This window comes from Trichomycterus rosablanca, chromosome 20 (assembly GCF_030014385.1).
Source record: "Trichomycterus rosablanca isolate fTriRos1 chromosome 20, fTriRos1.hap1, whole genome shotgun sequence".
NCBI lineage: Eukaryota > Metazoa > Chordata > Actinopteri > Siluriformes > Trichomycteridae > Trichomycterus > Trichomycterus rosablanca.
The window spans coordinates 6,817,334-6,835,321 of NC_086007.1; the positions used below are offsets into that span (position 1 = coordinate 6,817,334).

The 17,988-nt window shown below is 37.6% G+C and overlaps 1 protein-coding gene across 1 annotated transcript; it reads right to left on the reverse strand.

The window, feature by feature from the left end:
* Positions 1 to 3,866: 3,866 nt before the first annotated feature.
* On the reverse strand, positions 3,867 to 6,176 carry tnfb (tumor necrosis factor b (TNF superfamily, member 2)). Its single transcript, XM_063017336.1, has 4 exons — positions 6,003 to 6,176; positions 5,837 to 5,897; positions 5,664 to 5,726; positions 3,867 to 4,312 (listed from the first exon to the last, which is right to left on the reverse strand). The coding sequence occupies exons 1-4, from the start codon at positions 6,174 to 6,176 to the stop codon at positions 3,867 to 3,869; spliced, it is 744 nt and encodes a 247-aa protein (XP_062873406.1).
* Positions 6,177 to 17,988: the final 11,812 nt, after the last annotated feature.

Below are 17,988 nucleotides of genomic sequence, written 5' to 3' on the forward strand. Positions count from 1 at the left end.
TACATTTCTTCCTGAAATAAGTCTTCCAATATATAATCTGATTATTAAAACTAACAGTGGGTGTAAAGAGAACAGTCTTTAAACCAGGTTGCAGTTATTGTGAATTAGATTTTCTCCAAAATATGATTAATAATTATGTTAAATCTGCTTTTCAGAATTTCTATAACAATTTCATATGCTCAAGTTCTAATTCCTTTTTTGCTTTCCTTTTTTCTTTTTTTTTCTATTCTTTATCTTTATCTTTATTTAATTTTTGTATTCCCTACTAATTTTTGTTTTTCTGTCTACTGATGTTTCTGTATTTCTTTTTATGCTTGCAAATAAAATCAACTATATATCAAATATATTATTATAATTTTGGAAATATTTAGGTTAAATGTCACAATTTCTTTCTTCCCTTTTCCTTGTTTCTTTTTCTATATTTTTTGTACTTTTATAATTTCTTGTACCTACTAATTACATACACACTGACACTTCTTTTTTTCTTTTTGAAATCACAATGTCATTTTTTATTTTATTTTATAGAAGTACTCTAAATTATTATAATGATTTGTTTCAGAACATTAAAATTGTAAGTATAACTCCTGTAAGGTCAAAACTCCATTTGTATAAGCTTTGAGTGTCATCTAATAATATCAATGATCCAATACTGCCAAAGTCACAGTAACAAAGTATACATTCTTCTAGCAAGTTATGTAAACTGTCGAAATTGTGTTTTTTCCCACACCCATGTGCACAGTAATGAAAATATCCAGGGATCTGTGGAGAGGGTCAATGTAGCACTACTGCGTTTTCACCTCAACGTAAAATAGGCACACAAACATTTAAAAAGCATACAGCACAACATTTGTGAATTAGTTTCATTTACATTTTTGTAAATGATAACAAATCCATTTATTTAAAAAGACGAGAGTCCTTACACTGCACATTTAATCTAGCTACAGCACTGCTGTGTCAGCAAACTGTCCTTATTGAAAATGGAAACATTTAACCGCACATATATTCTTAAGATTAATTCTTATTCTTACACAGAAACTCTTGTGCAATATTTAGGAGCTAGAGCTTCTTTTTTAACACTAATTTTTATGTTAGCACACTACTCTACACTCTACACTACACTACACTATTATGCACACTACTATGAATGGATGAATGAGTTCCATGACATTGTTGAATTCCGAATGTGTTTAATTGCTTGGCTGAACATATATAACCATAGCACGACATGTTTCTACAGCATGTAAGAATTGTATTCACTACTTTAGCTCAGGGTATGTAATTATATTAACACTTTCTATAATTATTGTTTGTTTATTGGACATGTGTAGTGTACTACAGCTTATACAAACTAAGAAGCATTCCATATTTAAATCAATAATAAAATCCTTATGTAAAACATATTTGTAATTAATATATGTATTGTAAATACAATATACAATAATCTTTTATCTTTATGCAAATTTATAGTTCAATAAAACTCATTATTTTGCACTGAGCTTAAATGATGTCTAGTTGAGTCAAATCTATGTTCTGACCTTGTTATTTTGACTTTGTTATGTTCTGACTATGTTAAGTTTTTACATTTGGGAGTGAGGTGAGTAGTTATGTGTAATTTGAACCTGTATCTGACAACAATGGATTGTTCTAATTCAGAAACAAAGACATTTAAAACGATAGGCTAGGATTTTGGCTTTAACAAGTACAAGATGACCTATAGCAGCAGATCATGTTTTAACACCACAACTACAGTACCATTCGATGCTATACATTTAGCAAGTACTGTTTGTATGCCACATTTTTATTCATGAATAATACAAACTATAAAGGTAAAAGTCTTTACTGGCACATGTACAATATACAAACAACCACCTATTGCAAAAAATGATGTTACACAATTACAGATATGTTGATGTAACACGTAACATGTAAGCACATGTATAACAAAGTCCCTCTAAACACACAAACATTAAGTGCTCTCCACAAATAAATGATTTTGATTGTAAAGATTTGTGTGTGGATTTGGTATCTTTTATGTTGCCTTTTGGAACAGATTACATGGCTATTAATTGACTAACAGAATGTATACTATTTTATTAGTTTTTAAATAATTTAATTGATAATGTATACTTTTTTAAAACTATAATATAATAAAGATATTCAAACATTAATACAAAACATATTTTGGTGTCTCCTGTAGAGGGCCTTTTGTGTCCATTTCAAGACTATGTTGAGTTTATAATAACGTACATAGAAAAAACACTGGACGTTATGTAATCACTGAAATATTTGTATCTTTCTCATTATTGTATTATGTTTTTTCTGCAAAAGTGACATCACGTCTTGCTACCTCACATCCTGAATCATGAACAGCTGTTCTGCTGAGCTGTTAAACTTTCCAGAGTTGTATATACAGCATTTAGCAGACACTCTTATCCAGAGTGACTTCCGGAAGTGCTAACTGTTTCCCTCAGGATTTCCTTAATCAAGTATATTTGTACAAATACACAAACGTCTGAGAATGCACATCTGCTGAAACTATAGAAACTACAAGATATATGCAGATGAAAAGAGGTTTTTAAATTATTTTTTCCTTTTTTATGAGACTTTGGTAAGTGCAATTTCAGGTTCCATTTAAGCATTTAGTGGAAATATTGGTCTTTGCTTGTTGTTTGAATACAGCAAGAGATAAACATGCCAGTGTTTTTAAAATGCCCTGTTATGAATAAGTTAGTTTGTGATGCCCTGCTAAGTACTGGTACCCTGTCTAGGGTTACTGAATATAAATAAATGAATTAATCAAATACAGCTGAACATAAGAGCTTATATGGGACATTTATGCTATAGCAGTTTTGGGATATTAATGATTGACAACCTGTTTAAAAAAAAGTTCATTTTATTTAGTTATTAAGTTAATTGTGTTTCTTTTTTCTAAACAGATACTTGATCACACATATACACACAGCAACTAAATAATAATTTGCATATAAAGTTGTGTATAAAGTTCTATCATTTATTGTTGTGACATCCTGATTCTAAGGTAGTACTTTTAGCTGACTGTAGCTGGTAAATTAAAAGGACAGGTTTGATTACATCTACTAAAAATTACATGGAACAGTGGTATTTTACCGAGGTTGGATAGAAATTGTATTCTTATGCTAGTAAAATATTTGTTTGGATGTTTTATTTGGATAAAGTCATCTTATGACTTCATCTGTGGGGTTGAATAGCTATATGAACCTTGCTTTGTGCACATGGGCACAGTTATGTCTTTTCAAAAGTTATAAAATGCATATAATTAATTTAAAATAATCTATATGTCGGTCAGTAATGTAGCTTAAACACCTGAAGTCAGTAATTAGGACGGATGTCCATGTACTTTTGGCAATAAACTACAATGTATTAATTATTTCCGAGGTTTTTTATTCACATTCAATAAATAAATACAATAAATAAGCATAGTAAATACATCATATCACACAATATAAATACAACTGCTTGGCTTTGATTGCTTAAATATAAAAAGTGCAATTAGCTGCAGCATTTGAGTTCTACATAGACACTTTTTGGTAGTGAGCTATGGACAAATATTTCTCAGTTTCAATATACAAGCTTAATTCACTGGTTCATAAATAGTTTAGAGAACTAGTGCACTTCTCAGTTACTCATTTCCATAAAATACTACTCTGCTACGTATTACACTGTAATACTGCAAGTACTCTAAAGCAATTCTGACACATTGTATCATATTTACATCTTTACATTCACAGGTTAACGTTTCCCCTGTAATCTGTTTGCACTCATCAGCTTCTGTGTTTTAACATAAAACAGATAGTCTTTTTTTTTTTTTTGCGAGTAACCCAAGCCACTCACAATTCAAACACCCCAAAAAAGGTTTTGGAACCTTCTCTCTCAATGTTAGCCCTGTGGTTGGTCTCGGTTAAAAGTCTGTCCCCTTTATACAGTTGAAAGACTCCACCAAGATAGATGAAGTCGAACACAGGCTCATCGTTCATCTGTTCCTTTGTTCTAGTTTCACATGTGGATTTGACGCCACTGAGCAAATAATGTTTTTTTGATAAAGGTATTGTAGGAGATAACCACTGTACTTTGTGGTGTAGTGGTGTATAACTGTTGTCAATATTTTTCTCACTTGAGCTGCAGGGGACACTGTATGAGGCCTGGGTGTAGACAAAGTACAGACCATCGCGTGGAATCACAATGGCATTGTCTGTCAGCTTTAGGTCTCCCTTGGAAAAGGATTGGTCCACATCAGTCTCCCAGTGTAGAGATTTTTTCTCATCATTGCCTGAAACTAGAGACAAAAAAAAGTGTAAACAGAAAGCATAAGAATGCAACGTCTCTGCTATGGTTGAATCTACACTTGTTACAAAGGGCAGAAATGTGTTAGAAAACGATGTGAAAAACCTCTCAGTTTTAGGAAGTATGAAGTGATGATCTAAATTAGGTCATTGTCAGTTTCCACCCAGTAACCAAGTCTGAGGTATCTTATGACAGCTACACTAAAGTTAGAGTAGAGGGCATGTTATATGTTTCCTCTGAGCTCATGCAACGTCATTCGCCAGATGAATGTAATTAGAAGAGTGTGCTAACTTCCTCCTTCTGAGTCATGCTCTCTTCAGATTTCCAGACTAGTAAATCCTATTCTTGATCGTTTTTTAAAGAAGACAGAGTTTTTTTGTCAGAGTAAAATATTTCATTTCACATCTATTTTTGTCTCCTGAATATAGTTGGTTTATTAGATCCTGTTGGGACCTCTATCTTCTTCAGAACCTCAAAATAAACCCCATAAAATCCTAATTTGATTCATAGCTGATACCAATAAATCATAAATCAAAGAGTTGTACCAGATACTAAAAAGGCTAAATTTACCCCTGAATATTGTACCTGATAAGTTTGTTCAATCATTCATTCATTGTCTGTTTTGCCACTATTTTATCTGGGTCCAATTCAGGTAATGCCCCAGACAGGTCGCCAGTCCATCACAGGGCAGACACATTCTCACACACACACACACACAAACACAACTATGGCAATTTCTAGTAGCTCCAATCACCTGACTGTAGTTATTTGTAATTGTTAATTGTAAACCCAAAAGTTACAGTTAATGAATGTTTGATTTTCTGACCGCCTTTTAAAAACAGCTGGCAATGCAATTTTTTACCAAGCTTAAAAATCCTTCATTAACTTAAAGATGATGTAAAGGTTTCTATTTCTACTCTTTTAGTAAAACATTTTTAGAAACTTTTAGTTTGAATCTAAGCTGGTTTAAAATCAACATTTATTTTACAAATAAGTATGGAACTTTTTTTAAGGTTTGGAAACTGGGTGACATCACATCGAAAATGTATGTAACACATAAGGGTTGCAAATGTTAATCCATAATTTAGTATTAAACTGGATTTAACCCATATTCTAATTAGACTGGGTATATACCCTGTTAAACATATAAAGTTTCTTAAAAATATTATTTTGTCCTGCTCATTGTTTAAATGCTGACTGCTATTGCATCATCAGGAGGTAACAGGAATTTACTCTGACTAATGAGGCTGGCAAAAGAGTCGATAAGACAGGAGATGTGAAAAGATGTTATGGAAACATAAAGCAAAAAAGGCCAAATACAGAAAGTAAGTATTGTAACTTACCATGAAGGTGAATGGCAGCCTGGGTGCGCTTGCTTATCTCTGTCAGCATTTTCTGATGATCTGCTATAGACAGAAAATACACAGCTTGAGATTGGCTTGGGTAATATTCTTCTAAATGTTGTTCATGTTAAAAACTAAAAATGTAACTTTTCATGAGTCACTCCAATATTTACCTCTGGTTGCCGTTCTTTGGAGCTCCATATGAAGTTTAGTTTCGCTTTGACTCTGTGAGCTCTGTGAAGAAAACATCAAAACCAGTTGGTTTTTCACCTTGTCTTATTTCACTCTCAGATCTGAGCTGTAAACAGACTGTGTCTTCTAATGTGGTTTCAGACTTACCATGTATTGCCAGGTGAAAAGTGCAGATGCTACAGCACACGTTACAAGCACTGTAATGACTGCAATAATCTTCCATACTGAAGTTTTAGCAGGTTTCACAGGCTCCACTGTGGTTTGGTAGACACTTGTCATACCGGCTTCAACATCAACTGCTGTCATTTTATAATTCTCCATTGTAATATCCAGTTTATTGACACAGACACTTTGAATGCTAGTTTATATTTGTAATTTGTTCTACTTTGTAGAGATGTCTGTGTTGAATGTGTTGATAATGTGCAGTACTGTAATATATAAGAAACCTGGGGGAAGTCCTGTGATGTCAGAGGAGCAGAAGTTGGTTTGAAAAGGGAAAGAATACTTTCACACACACACTGACACCGACACTGCTGCGTACACGCCTCCACGCCCACACACACACATACACACACACACACACACACACACACTTACTTACATCTAACTACAAGTGACTACATTCCTGAGTGAATGAATGCTGACTACATTAAATTGAATTATTTATATAAAATATAAAATACAACAGTAAGTCTACAAAATAAAAAACAATACATTACAAACGTTCTATTAAGGTTCATGACTATAATTCCCATACTTTTTGGATTTTTCTATGTGTCAAGAGACAGCTGGATTGTATTAGGAGTGTGAAATTTCCTTCACTGTATGTGAGAAAACTTTCACTGAGAAAAAACTGGCCAATATTTAGATACTGCAATATTGTTACAATCAGGATAAATAACATTGGATAATAGTAAATCTTTTTAATGATTAACAAAAGCAATACTTAATTATGGTAAAAAGTTACACACAAATAAGGGAAATATCAGTCTACGGATTTGAATGTTATTTGGAGCTGTTATTTTCTGTCATTAAATTACAAAAGGTATACATATAGCATTGTACATTCATTATTCTGTGATATAGAACATTGTAAAATGTTAAATTTAAGTTTAATTCCTTATTAGTGATTATAATTCAATACAGCTACTAACGTCTTTGTTCCAATATTAACAGTGCTAGTTTGACTTTTTTCTTTTTTTCTTGTTATACAAAAGTTTTTATTTTTATTTTGATATTTTAAAAATTATTGACACAGTTTAAAGCTCTCTGTTCATCTCCCTCTTGACTAATTAGTTAATAAGCGGTCCCTATTTACACCTACAGTATTTCTGATCCCAGAATTACTTAAACACTTAATTAATTACACTACAAGAGCAAAATAAATTAATGACATACCCATGCCTCTAATTCACCCTAAATGACATTTTTATTGAAGAAAGTTAATGCCATATTATTTTATTGTTTAAAATAGAACTTACTAATTTCTACTGGTGTTTTACTCATGTTAGTTTTTTCACACCCACACCCCTAGTAAACTGGGTCTATATAAGGTGTTGCACAAATAAGGCTTTCCATTTTAAATGTTACATCTCCATGCCCTGTGTGCTGCAAGGATTTCACTTTTAATCACAAACACTATCATCACACTCTTGTCTCACTTTTCAAGTAATAAAGTTGCCTTTTTAATGGTTGGAACTTAATCTTTTTCAGCTTCTGTGCCTATACTGTTCTGTAGAACAGAGGGTCTTTTGTTCTCATCAAACTGTAAGTGAAATACAAAGACTACACCAGTCAATGTATGTTTTTATTCATTTCTGACATTTTGACAGAGGCTTAACACAATTCCCATGATTTAATTGCTTCTTATATAAATGGGAATTTGTATGATGATTTAACAGTACATGTAAAGGTCATCAAAAAGTAATGGTTATTTAAAGGGCAGTAGGCCAAGCTACAAAAGGTCATGTTGGTTTAGAAAAGAGGAAGAAAATGTACAAAGCAGATAAAATATACACAACTCTGTAATGTGTACTTAGTAACCTAATACATTAAAAAAAACTTATCATAAATTCACCAATGCAGACTGCTTAATGTTTTACTAAATGACATTATGACCGTTATTTAAAATCTTTAAGAAAATGTAGTTGGTAAAGCTGAGATGCCTCTTTGACAACATCTCAGCCAATTTAAACCTATATGTCACATGAGAGAGGGATTCCTTTCCTTCACACAATTTCTGGGCTTTTAACAAGTTATGCAGTTTTATGATAAACAAAGCAGAATGCTGGTACCTAATTCACCCATTGTACTTGCCTCACATGCACTGTGCAAATACAGTACATAACAGGTTAAACATGATCACTCTGTTGCTTTAAAATGTCCTCATCATGAAACAAAAACACTTTCGGTTTTGAGTTGATGATGAAACATCTGGTCATGTGGCCACCGGCAACACAGACACACTGGAGTTTCCTCTTTCTGGAATTTCTTTTTTGTTGCATCCCTCCTACATTCCTTTTCTCTTTGTACATGAACCTATTCTTCTACAGGGTTTAATAATACTATGAAGTGTTTAACAACACTATGAAAATATCAGCAGACTAAGTGAAAACAAAATGGAATGTCCTTATTGGTACAATTAAAAAACTATTATATGATGTTTATTCGGGGATGGGCAGTAACACAATAAGTGCAAGTATTCAGAATACAGTCAAAAAGCCAGTATTGCATTTACATGATTTTCCAAACTGTTTTTCCCCAGTGCAATCACTTCACTGTATGTGAGAAAACTTTCACTGAGAAAAAAAAACTGGCCAATATTTAGATACTGCAATATTGTTACAATCAGGATAAATAACATTGGATAATAGTAAATCTTTTTAATGATTAACTACAACTGAACAGTGTGTTTTGGAACGAAACTCTTTGTATGAACGTAATATATTATGCACATATATACAACAGTCCTCACAGGATACATTTTAAATAGTTTTAAATATAGTTAACCTTTTAAGTTGTTTTTGGAAATAATGGACTGTGTTCTCCAAGCCAAAGAGAAAAAGCACCATCCTGATTGTTATCAACGCAACATTTCTGTCATGGTATGAGGATTTGTTAAGTGCTACAGGCACATTCATGGCACATCAATAAAATCACCAATATTGCTAAAAGTAACATACTCATTTTGGAGCAACATATGCTGGCTTAGTAGTAGTTTGAGAGTGCAGATTATATACTAGCCTGCCTGCAGTCCAAATCTGTCTTTAAAAAAAACATGGGGCACATTATGAAGCAAATGTATGACAATGAAGACCCTGGTCTGTTGATGTGTGTTATGACTAGCAAGAATGGGAAAAATCACTTTTACAACTACTCGTTTCTTTGTTTCCCAAATGAAAGAAAAGGTGATGTAACACACTTGTAAACATGCCCATGTCCAAACTTTTTGTTGCAGTCATCATATTTAGAATGTGCATCTGTGTATACAAAAAAAAATGTTGTTTAGTTGAAACATTAAATAGCTGGTATTCGTACTATAAATTAAATAAAAAACATGCATAGTATTAGTCTGGTTTTTTTTTTTTTCCATTTTTCCTACTGTCCCAGTTTTCTGGAAAGAGTCTGTATATTGCATCTGTAGTAAAATTGACTGACATGAAAAGGCACCTGCTTCTGCCATATAAAAATTTTGATGACGCATACAGCAAATTTCTTTACATTCTTTAGCTGCAAAGGTTAGCTAAGGCAGGCGTATTAAGAAAATTGGGCCACAGTGATTGCATCAGAAATGATTCCTCTGTACTTGTTTGCGTTTGTATGCCCCACATCTGTATGACACGAAAAAAAGGTTTCGATCTATTACATCCATTACATCACCACCCTTAATACTGCAATCATTAGGTTTCACAAGGTCTGGAATGCCACAGCGTGCTGTTATTTACATTGCCTCTTACATGATGACATTCAGTTGGTGCTAAAAGTTTTCTATAAAAATCCTTTCTCTACATGATAGTAAATAAACTGGATCAATTTAATCACTTTCTTTAATTACAATATTAGTGTTAATTAACATGTACAATCTAAAGAAGTTTTATAGAAACTGAAAAAATAATAATATAATTTATTTTTATATATTTTATTTCCCCCTAATAATAATTCTTAGGTAACAAAAAATATAAAATATAATGGAAAAACTTCTCCTAAAATCGTCACAAGGAAAGTGCAGTAACAATTTATTGGGCTGTGAAGTAATACATTACTAGCTTAAAAAAACAACAACAAACAACAACAAACTGTTATGAGGCAGAAAGGACCCAAGGTGCAGATTCTTTAAAAAAATTAATTTTATTTATTTTATGAAATAAAAGACAAAGTAAAAGACAAAACCAGAACAAAAAGCAGTCGGGAGAACCCCGATTGCGCCGCAGGTTCCGCAGGCAACTGAAACAGTAAAAAGAAAAAAATGATAAATGAAAGCGAGGCGCGAACCCTGATCGCTCCGATGCTGGGCGTCCGCGCTACCGTCTCGCCAACCGGGGGATGAGAACTGCCCAGGCAAACGCGCTTAAGAGGCGCTGTGGAACTGAAAAGAATAAATACAAAAATAATAAATGAACGCGAGGCGCGAACCCCGGTCGCTCCGATGCTGGGCGTTCGCGCTACAGTCTCGCTACTCGGAGGATAACAACAGCCCAGGCAAATGCGCTTAAGAGGCGCTGGGGGGCTGAAAAAGAAAAAGAAAAAAAATGAATGAGAGCGAGGCGCGAACCCCGATCGCTCCGATGCTGGGCGTTCGCGCTACAGTCTCGCCCACTAGAGGTTAGAGAGCTACAAGGCACAAAGAACAGATAAGCGTCTGGACCAAGCGTGGCACCAGACGCTGAAGTCCTGCTATTAGCAACAGGGGAGCTTAGCACAAAGCTATAAACAAACGGGCAGCGCGAGGGCTGAGCATAATCGCACCACTTTCCCTAAGATGAAAGAAATGAAAGGACTATACCTCAGCAAAGCGCTTTACAATCCCGAACGACATAAACCACCGTTCGGGCTACCGTCTTTCCCTGTCAAAATGGGAGCGAGAGGACGTTCTCGCCACCGGGCTTACACAGGCCAACACAAACAAAGGTGCGACCCCCGCTGCTGCACACTGGCAGATTAAATAAGCCAGGTGCAGCTGCAGGCAATCGCCCTAATCAGCCGCTCTCCTACTAGAGACCTTGCTGGGTTTGGGTCTGTAACGCCTCCTTCGCCGGGAACCCGGGGTAAGTTCACCAGCTACCGCAGGCACCCTAACAGTACCCCCCCCCCTAGGGACAGCTCCCGAGGTCCCAAGACCCGCTGCTTGGTTCCTACGGAACTCGCGGATCAGTTCAGGGTCCAGGATCTGACGAGCCGGTACCCATGAACGCTCCTCGGGGCCGTAACCCTCCCAATCCACCAAGTATTGGGTGCTACCCTGCACCTTCCTGCTACTCAGGAGGCGACGCACCGTAAAGGCAGGGGCACCCTGGATGATACGAGGGGCGGGGGGTTGTGGGGGGGGTCTAACTCCTCCGCACATAAATGGTCGGAGTTGTGAGACATGAAAGGTTGGATGCACTTTCATTTTGGGAGGAAGCTCCAACCTATAGGTCACCGGGTTTATCCGCCTGACCACCTTAAACGGACCAACGTATCTGGGTGCCAACTTGTGTGGGGCACCTCTGACGGGGAGATTCCTCGTCGAGACGAGGACACGTTGACCCGGCCGGAAAGTGAGAGCCGGTTGCCGCCTGCGGTCAGCATTGCGCTTCATGGAGCGCTGGGTGGCCAAAAGGACCCTCCTTGCTTTGCGCCAGGCGGCGCGGCAGCGGCGGATATGAAGCTGTACCGTCGGGACCGCCACTTGCTGCTCCTGCTCTGGAAAGAGCGGAGGAGGGTACCCGAACTGAGCTTCAAACGGTGACATACCCAAAGCCGAGTGATGCAGGGTATTGTGGGCGAACTCAGCCCACAACAACTTATCGGCCCATGCTGCCGGATTCCCTGCAGTTAAACACCTGAGCATCTTGCTCAGGTCCTGAATTAACCTCTCCGACTGCCCGTTGGACTCAGGATGGTAGCCTGAGGATAAGCTAGCCGTAGCGCCAATAAGTTGGCAAAAGGCCCGCCAACACTGGCTCACAAACTGCGGGCCCCGATCCGACACAATGTCAGAGGGGACCCCATGTGCTCTTACCACATGTTGCAGGATGATTTGAGCCGTGTCATTGGCGGATGGCAGCTTGGGCAGTGGAACGAATATACAAGATTTGGTGAACCGGTCTACGATTACCAGCACCGCCGTGAATCCCCTGGACTTTGGCAAACCTGTCACAAAGTCCAGAGCAATATGGGACCACGGTCTAGAGGGTACTGGCAACGGGTGGAGAAGCCCACGTGGGCGCTCTCTGGTGCTCTTATTCAAAGCGCACACAGGGCAGGCACGGACAAAGTCACGTACCTGATTCTCCATCCCCGGCCACCAAAATCTTCGGCGCAACAGAACCAGGGACTTAGTCGCGCCTGGGTGCGCCGCAAAAGGGGATGCATGGCCCCACTCAAATACCTGACGGCGAACTGTAGAGGGGACATACAGTCGATCAGGAGGTCCCCCACCGGGGTCCGGCTCTGCCCGTTGGGCATCCCGGATGACCTTAGATATTCCCCAGGTCACTGGGGCCGCAATCTGGGTCGAAGGGAGAATGGGATCAGGCTCTGTCTCCGGTCTGGTCGGCTCCCACTGTCTCGACAGGGCATCCGGCTTACCATTTTTGGAGCCCGGCCGATAGGACAGCGTGAAATGGAAGCGTCCGAAAAATAGAGACCACCGAGCCTGACGTGAGTTCATCCTCTTCGCTTGTTGGATGAACGACAGATTCTTGTGGTCTGTCCAAACAAGGAAGTGGTTTGTCCCAACGGGCAGAGCCGGACCCCGGTGGGGGACCTCCTGATCGACTGTATGTCCCCTCTACAGTTCGCCGTCAGGTATTTGAGTGGGGCCATGCATCCCCTTTTGTGGCGCACCCAGGCGCGACTAAGTCCCTGGTTCTGTTGCGCCGAAGATTTTGGTGGCCGGGGATGGAGAATTGCCCAGGCAAACGCGCTTAAGAGGCGCTGTGGAACTGAAAAGAATAAATACAAAAATAATAAATGAACGCGAGGCGCGAACCCCGGTCGCTCCGATGCTGGGCGTTCGCGCTACAGTCTCGCTACTCGGAGGATAACAACAGCCCAGGCAAATGCGCTTAAGAGGCGCTGGGGGGCTGAAAAAGAAAAAGAAAAAAAATGAATGAGAGCGAGGCACGAACCCCGATCGCTCCGATGCTGGGCGTTCGCGCTACAGTCTCGCCCACTAGAGGTTAGAGAGCTACAAGGCACAAAGAACAGATAAGCGTCTGGACCAAGCGTGGCACCAGACGCTGAAGTCCTGCTATTAGCAACAGGGGAGCTTAGCACAAAGCTATAAACAAACGGGCAGCGCGAGGGCTGAGCATAATCGCACCACTTTCCCTAAGATGAAAGAAATGAAAGGACTATACCTCAGCAAAGCGCTTTACAATCCCGAACGACATAAACCACCGTTCGGGCTACCGTCTTTCCCTGTCAAAATGGGAGCGAGAGGACGTTCTCGCCACCGGGCTTACACAGGCCAACACAAACAAAGGTGCGACCCCCGCTGCTGCACACTGGCAGATTAAATAAGCCAGGTGCAGCTGCAGGCAATCGCCCTAATCAGCCGCTCTCCTACTAGAGACCTTGCTGGGTTTGGGTCTGTAACGCCTCCTTCGCCGGGAACCCGGGGTAAGTTCACCAGCTACCGCAGGCACCCTAACACAAACAACAACAAACAAAAAAAAAAATTGTACTTTGTATGACATTATTTGCCATACAATGTATTTTGTTGTGCAGTAGTGTAAATTTAGAACAAAATTATAATTGGATTTTCATTCACTTACTCTGATTCTCTGAAAGTCTCTGAAAGTCTATTCAATTGAGAACCAGACAGTCAGAGTGGGCTGGGCGTTCTATGTAAAGTTTTATTTTAATGTGAACAGCAAAGTTTGTAGGTGTGTTTTACTTTATAATTGTTATAGTAGTTTTTTTTAATACACAACCAGCACAGTATTCCCACAGGCATTGTTCGGATAAACCAGTCCCCCAGTGCTGTCACAACTTTGTCCTCTTAATAGATCTCAATGATTCTTGGTCAGCCTACTTCCTGCTATTATATCAGTTTAGTTTACGTACAGTATTTATTGATTGAGGCCGGAATTATTCATAGTTTAGAAATATAACATCCAGTTATTTGTAGTGATTTCTTATCCTGTTCAGCTATTTATAATTATTACATAGATTCTCTTGTGTCCAAACATACACTCTACAAATACAACAGAAATAATACAGTTTTTTTTGTCCAGCTCATCACTGAATATTTTTCATATGTTAACATTTAGAAAGGCACTGCATTAGACATGTAGCTAATCAAGATTTTCTGAATATGTTCCTAAGATTTAAAGTGAAAAATAAGGACCTTGGAGGTGAGGTACTTTTCCAGAAGCTAGTCAGTGGGAGGTGCTGTATGTTTTTTTTTCTTTTAGGAAATGAAAGCCAACCACATATTGGTTAAACAATGCTGTAATCAGAAAGCAGTGTCGCTAATGTGATCAAAAATAGGATTTGGAAAAGGGAACTACTCTCACAGCAACGTAAAAAGCAGCTTTTCCAATTTACGTCAGACTTACATTATGTGAGTTTCGCTCTTGGTGGGTTGAGTTACTGCTGTAAAACTCCCTTCACCAAAAACGTAAAAGTTATTAAAAATACTTAAATAATACTACTCTGCGGTATCTGCTTAACTACCACAGCATGATACATAGACTGCCAAACTGCTTCTGCTCACTCCATTTGTATGTCAAATTTAATATACTTTTTATATGGGCAGGTGCTCTTTACTCTCCATAAGTTTCATTTATTTGTTTATTTTAGTAACATTTAATGGTTAATGTTTGTATTGATGACTGGAACATGTCACCCACAGTTTGTGGATTATAGTCTCAAATTACTTCAGTAGATTTTTTAGCAATGTATTTAATAGTAGTCAAACATATTAAGATATACTTAATATTCAAGTTTTGATGTAGTTTATTTTAGAACAGACTGGCTAAATAATTGCTGATAATTTGCATTGCTTGGGTAGAAATTGTGAAATGTCTCTAGTTGTGCCAACCATTGATAATAATATATTACTGCACAGACAGGCAGTCTTACTAGCAGATTGGCTAATTCAATGCTAATAAACTAGCTAATAATTTTACAGAACTTCATTATCTACAAAAAACTTGGTTTAAAATTGTAGCTACATCAGCAGTAACATCACTCACTATTTAAGCTGAAAGTTTACTTTCAGTTTGTTTGTTTGGGGGTTGCTACAACACAGTTAAAGTGGTCACATGATTCAGCATGATTAAAAACGTTCTGTAAAATCCTGAAATTAAACTTAGTCATTCTTAAAATGCTGGTTATTTAAATTATACATTTACAGCATTTAGCACACACATTTTATCCAAATCGACACTACAATAGTAACCTAATACAATGCAAGCATAATAGGGTTAAGGGCCTTGCTCAGAGGCCTAATAGTGGCAGCTTGGCAGCGGTGGCCCTTTGACAAACAATTCTCCAGTTACTAGGCCTGTGCATTAACTGCTGAGCTATCACTACTCACAATGTAAATTTCAGCTGCTGTCAGTAATGATAATGATAAATACATTGTAAATGAAGTGCTTTTGTAACATCATACATCAATACATCCTTAAGAGAAGTTCTGAGAATGCATAAAATATTCATTATTATTATTAAAAGTCAAAATCATGTGTTTTGGGTGTACAGATATTTTATTTTGATTCTATTTCCCTCCTCCACAGTTGGTGGTTGGTGTCTAAAGCATAAACATTTGTTTTTGCCTGCTGTTGCCTCAACACCCATTGTGACTTATTTGTGACTTTTTAAAGTAACCATGTCAAACTGAGATTTATTTGTCTCAAAACAAAATGACATGACAAATGACACAGCACCTGGAAAGTAGATGTGAGGGTGGTTCCAAGGTTAACCTTTGAAGAAAGAGAGTGGGTTGGATTTGAGGTTTACAATTTAATAAGGATACCTCCTATTTACCACCCTCACCACCTACTCTCCGTCTCTCCCTTCTTGTCCTCTCCTTTCGGTTGCGGCTCTACACAGCAGTGTGTGAGTCTGCCTACAAGAGACTTTAAGAGCATCTTTCCGTTTCGATACTGTGTGCATTATACCCATATTTGCTGCTTCCTTCCTTTCAGTGCATCACCTCCGTTACCTTTTTAACAGGGGATTTTATTTGCATCTCCAGGTGACATTATGAAATGGCTTTTCCATGGCTTTTTTGACAGTTGCGGTCAATGATAGCATTTAGCAAGCATTTAGGAGGCCATTTCACCAAGTTAAATGAAATGTACACTTTGTACACCACCACCAATGAGTGTGATAACTTTTGACTTTAACTGTGTGCAAAAGCTTTGACTCTGGTGTAAGTCTGCCACATCAAGCAGGATTGTTTGGTTTCCTGTATACAGTACAGGCATACACAAACCACTAGCTCACATAAATGACAAGGCAAACACACACATATAAGAACACAAATGTCATTAAAGGTCTGGTTGAATCACTGAAACCAAGCACCATCATTTAATGACAATTTCTGAAACACTTTGATCTCCCACACACTCTTTTAGCTTAGCTAAAACAACTTGACTTTGTCTTACTGTTAAACAGCTATGTTTTGCTTCTCTCGAAGAGCAAAGTCATCCTCAAATGAACACTACTAAGACTGGTCCTTATCTTATCTCCATTATAAAATAGTTTCATGAAAGTGGCAATGGAGGGGGGTAATTTCCCACAGTTATTCAGAGGGATAGACAAATCATATCCATACAAGGACACACACAAAATAAGTTCAGTTTACAGATATTTGAAAAATAGAAGGTTTTTTCTCTGTAAACATTAGTCAGGACAATGATAGGATGAATTTACCAGATTACTTTCAGGCCTGTTTTAGCATATGGCCAGGGAAATAATTAATTTCGTTTTGCTGTCAGGTGTGAAAGAATTTCCTAAAGAAAAAAAAACCCAGATTTGGTAACAGACTTTCCCTCATATCTCTAATTGTCACTCTGATTAAACTCAGTGGTGATCATGTGGGATAAGAGGTATATTTATTTTTTCTTAAATACAATTCATTATTTGATTTTTTTCAGTTATCATTTCAACTTTAATGTAATAAACTGATGTTATTGTTACTATTTAACTCAAAGTTAACTTGACAAAAGTATTTGCTGGTTTGTACAGAAATAAAAATTTAACTTTCCTGATAGGTCATTATGTTGTTACATCACTTTTCCGATTAATTAAAATTTTTATTCGTTTGGTTACTGAGGACAGTTTTGCAAGTGGAATTTTTGCCTGTTCTTGCATGATACAAGACTTAAAGCTGCTCAACAGTCCATGGTTGCTGTTGTCCGATCCACCACTTCATGAGACTGAAACTCAGTTCATGCAATACATTACATTAATTTTATATGTTGCAGTAAAGGTAATGAATAAAAAAATAATTTCTGTCCCACACTACAATAAAAATTAGGACAGTGGTTCTCAACCAGGGGGCCTAGACCAAGAAGGAATCCTTTAATTTGCAAATCACAGTGCCTTTTGTCATCCTTGCTGAAAGCAGAAGAATTATATCATAACCCATGTCAAGAGGATCCCAGAAGAAGAAAAATGGTTGAGAACCACTAATTAGAATGTATTAACTAGTACAGCTTTGCCTTGGCAGTTGGGGTCTGTTCGCCACACCATAATTGTTTATTTAATACATGTAAAGATACCAAGATAAGTTATGCTTACTAAAACCCCGTCCACATATGCACTTCTACATTCTAATGCACTTCTACCTTGTATAAATCTTCTCAATATGCGACAGATGTCATTCTAAGCTGGTCACCAGTAATTGCTAACAGCAGGCACATGAGCAGACCCCAGCTGGTGATTAAGCACCCGCTCTTTCGATCCCCCCAGTTTT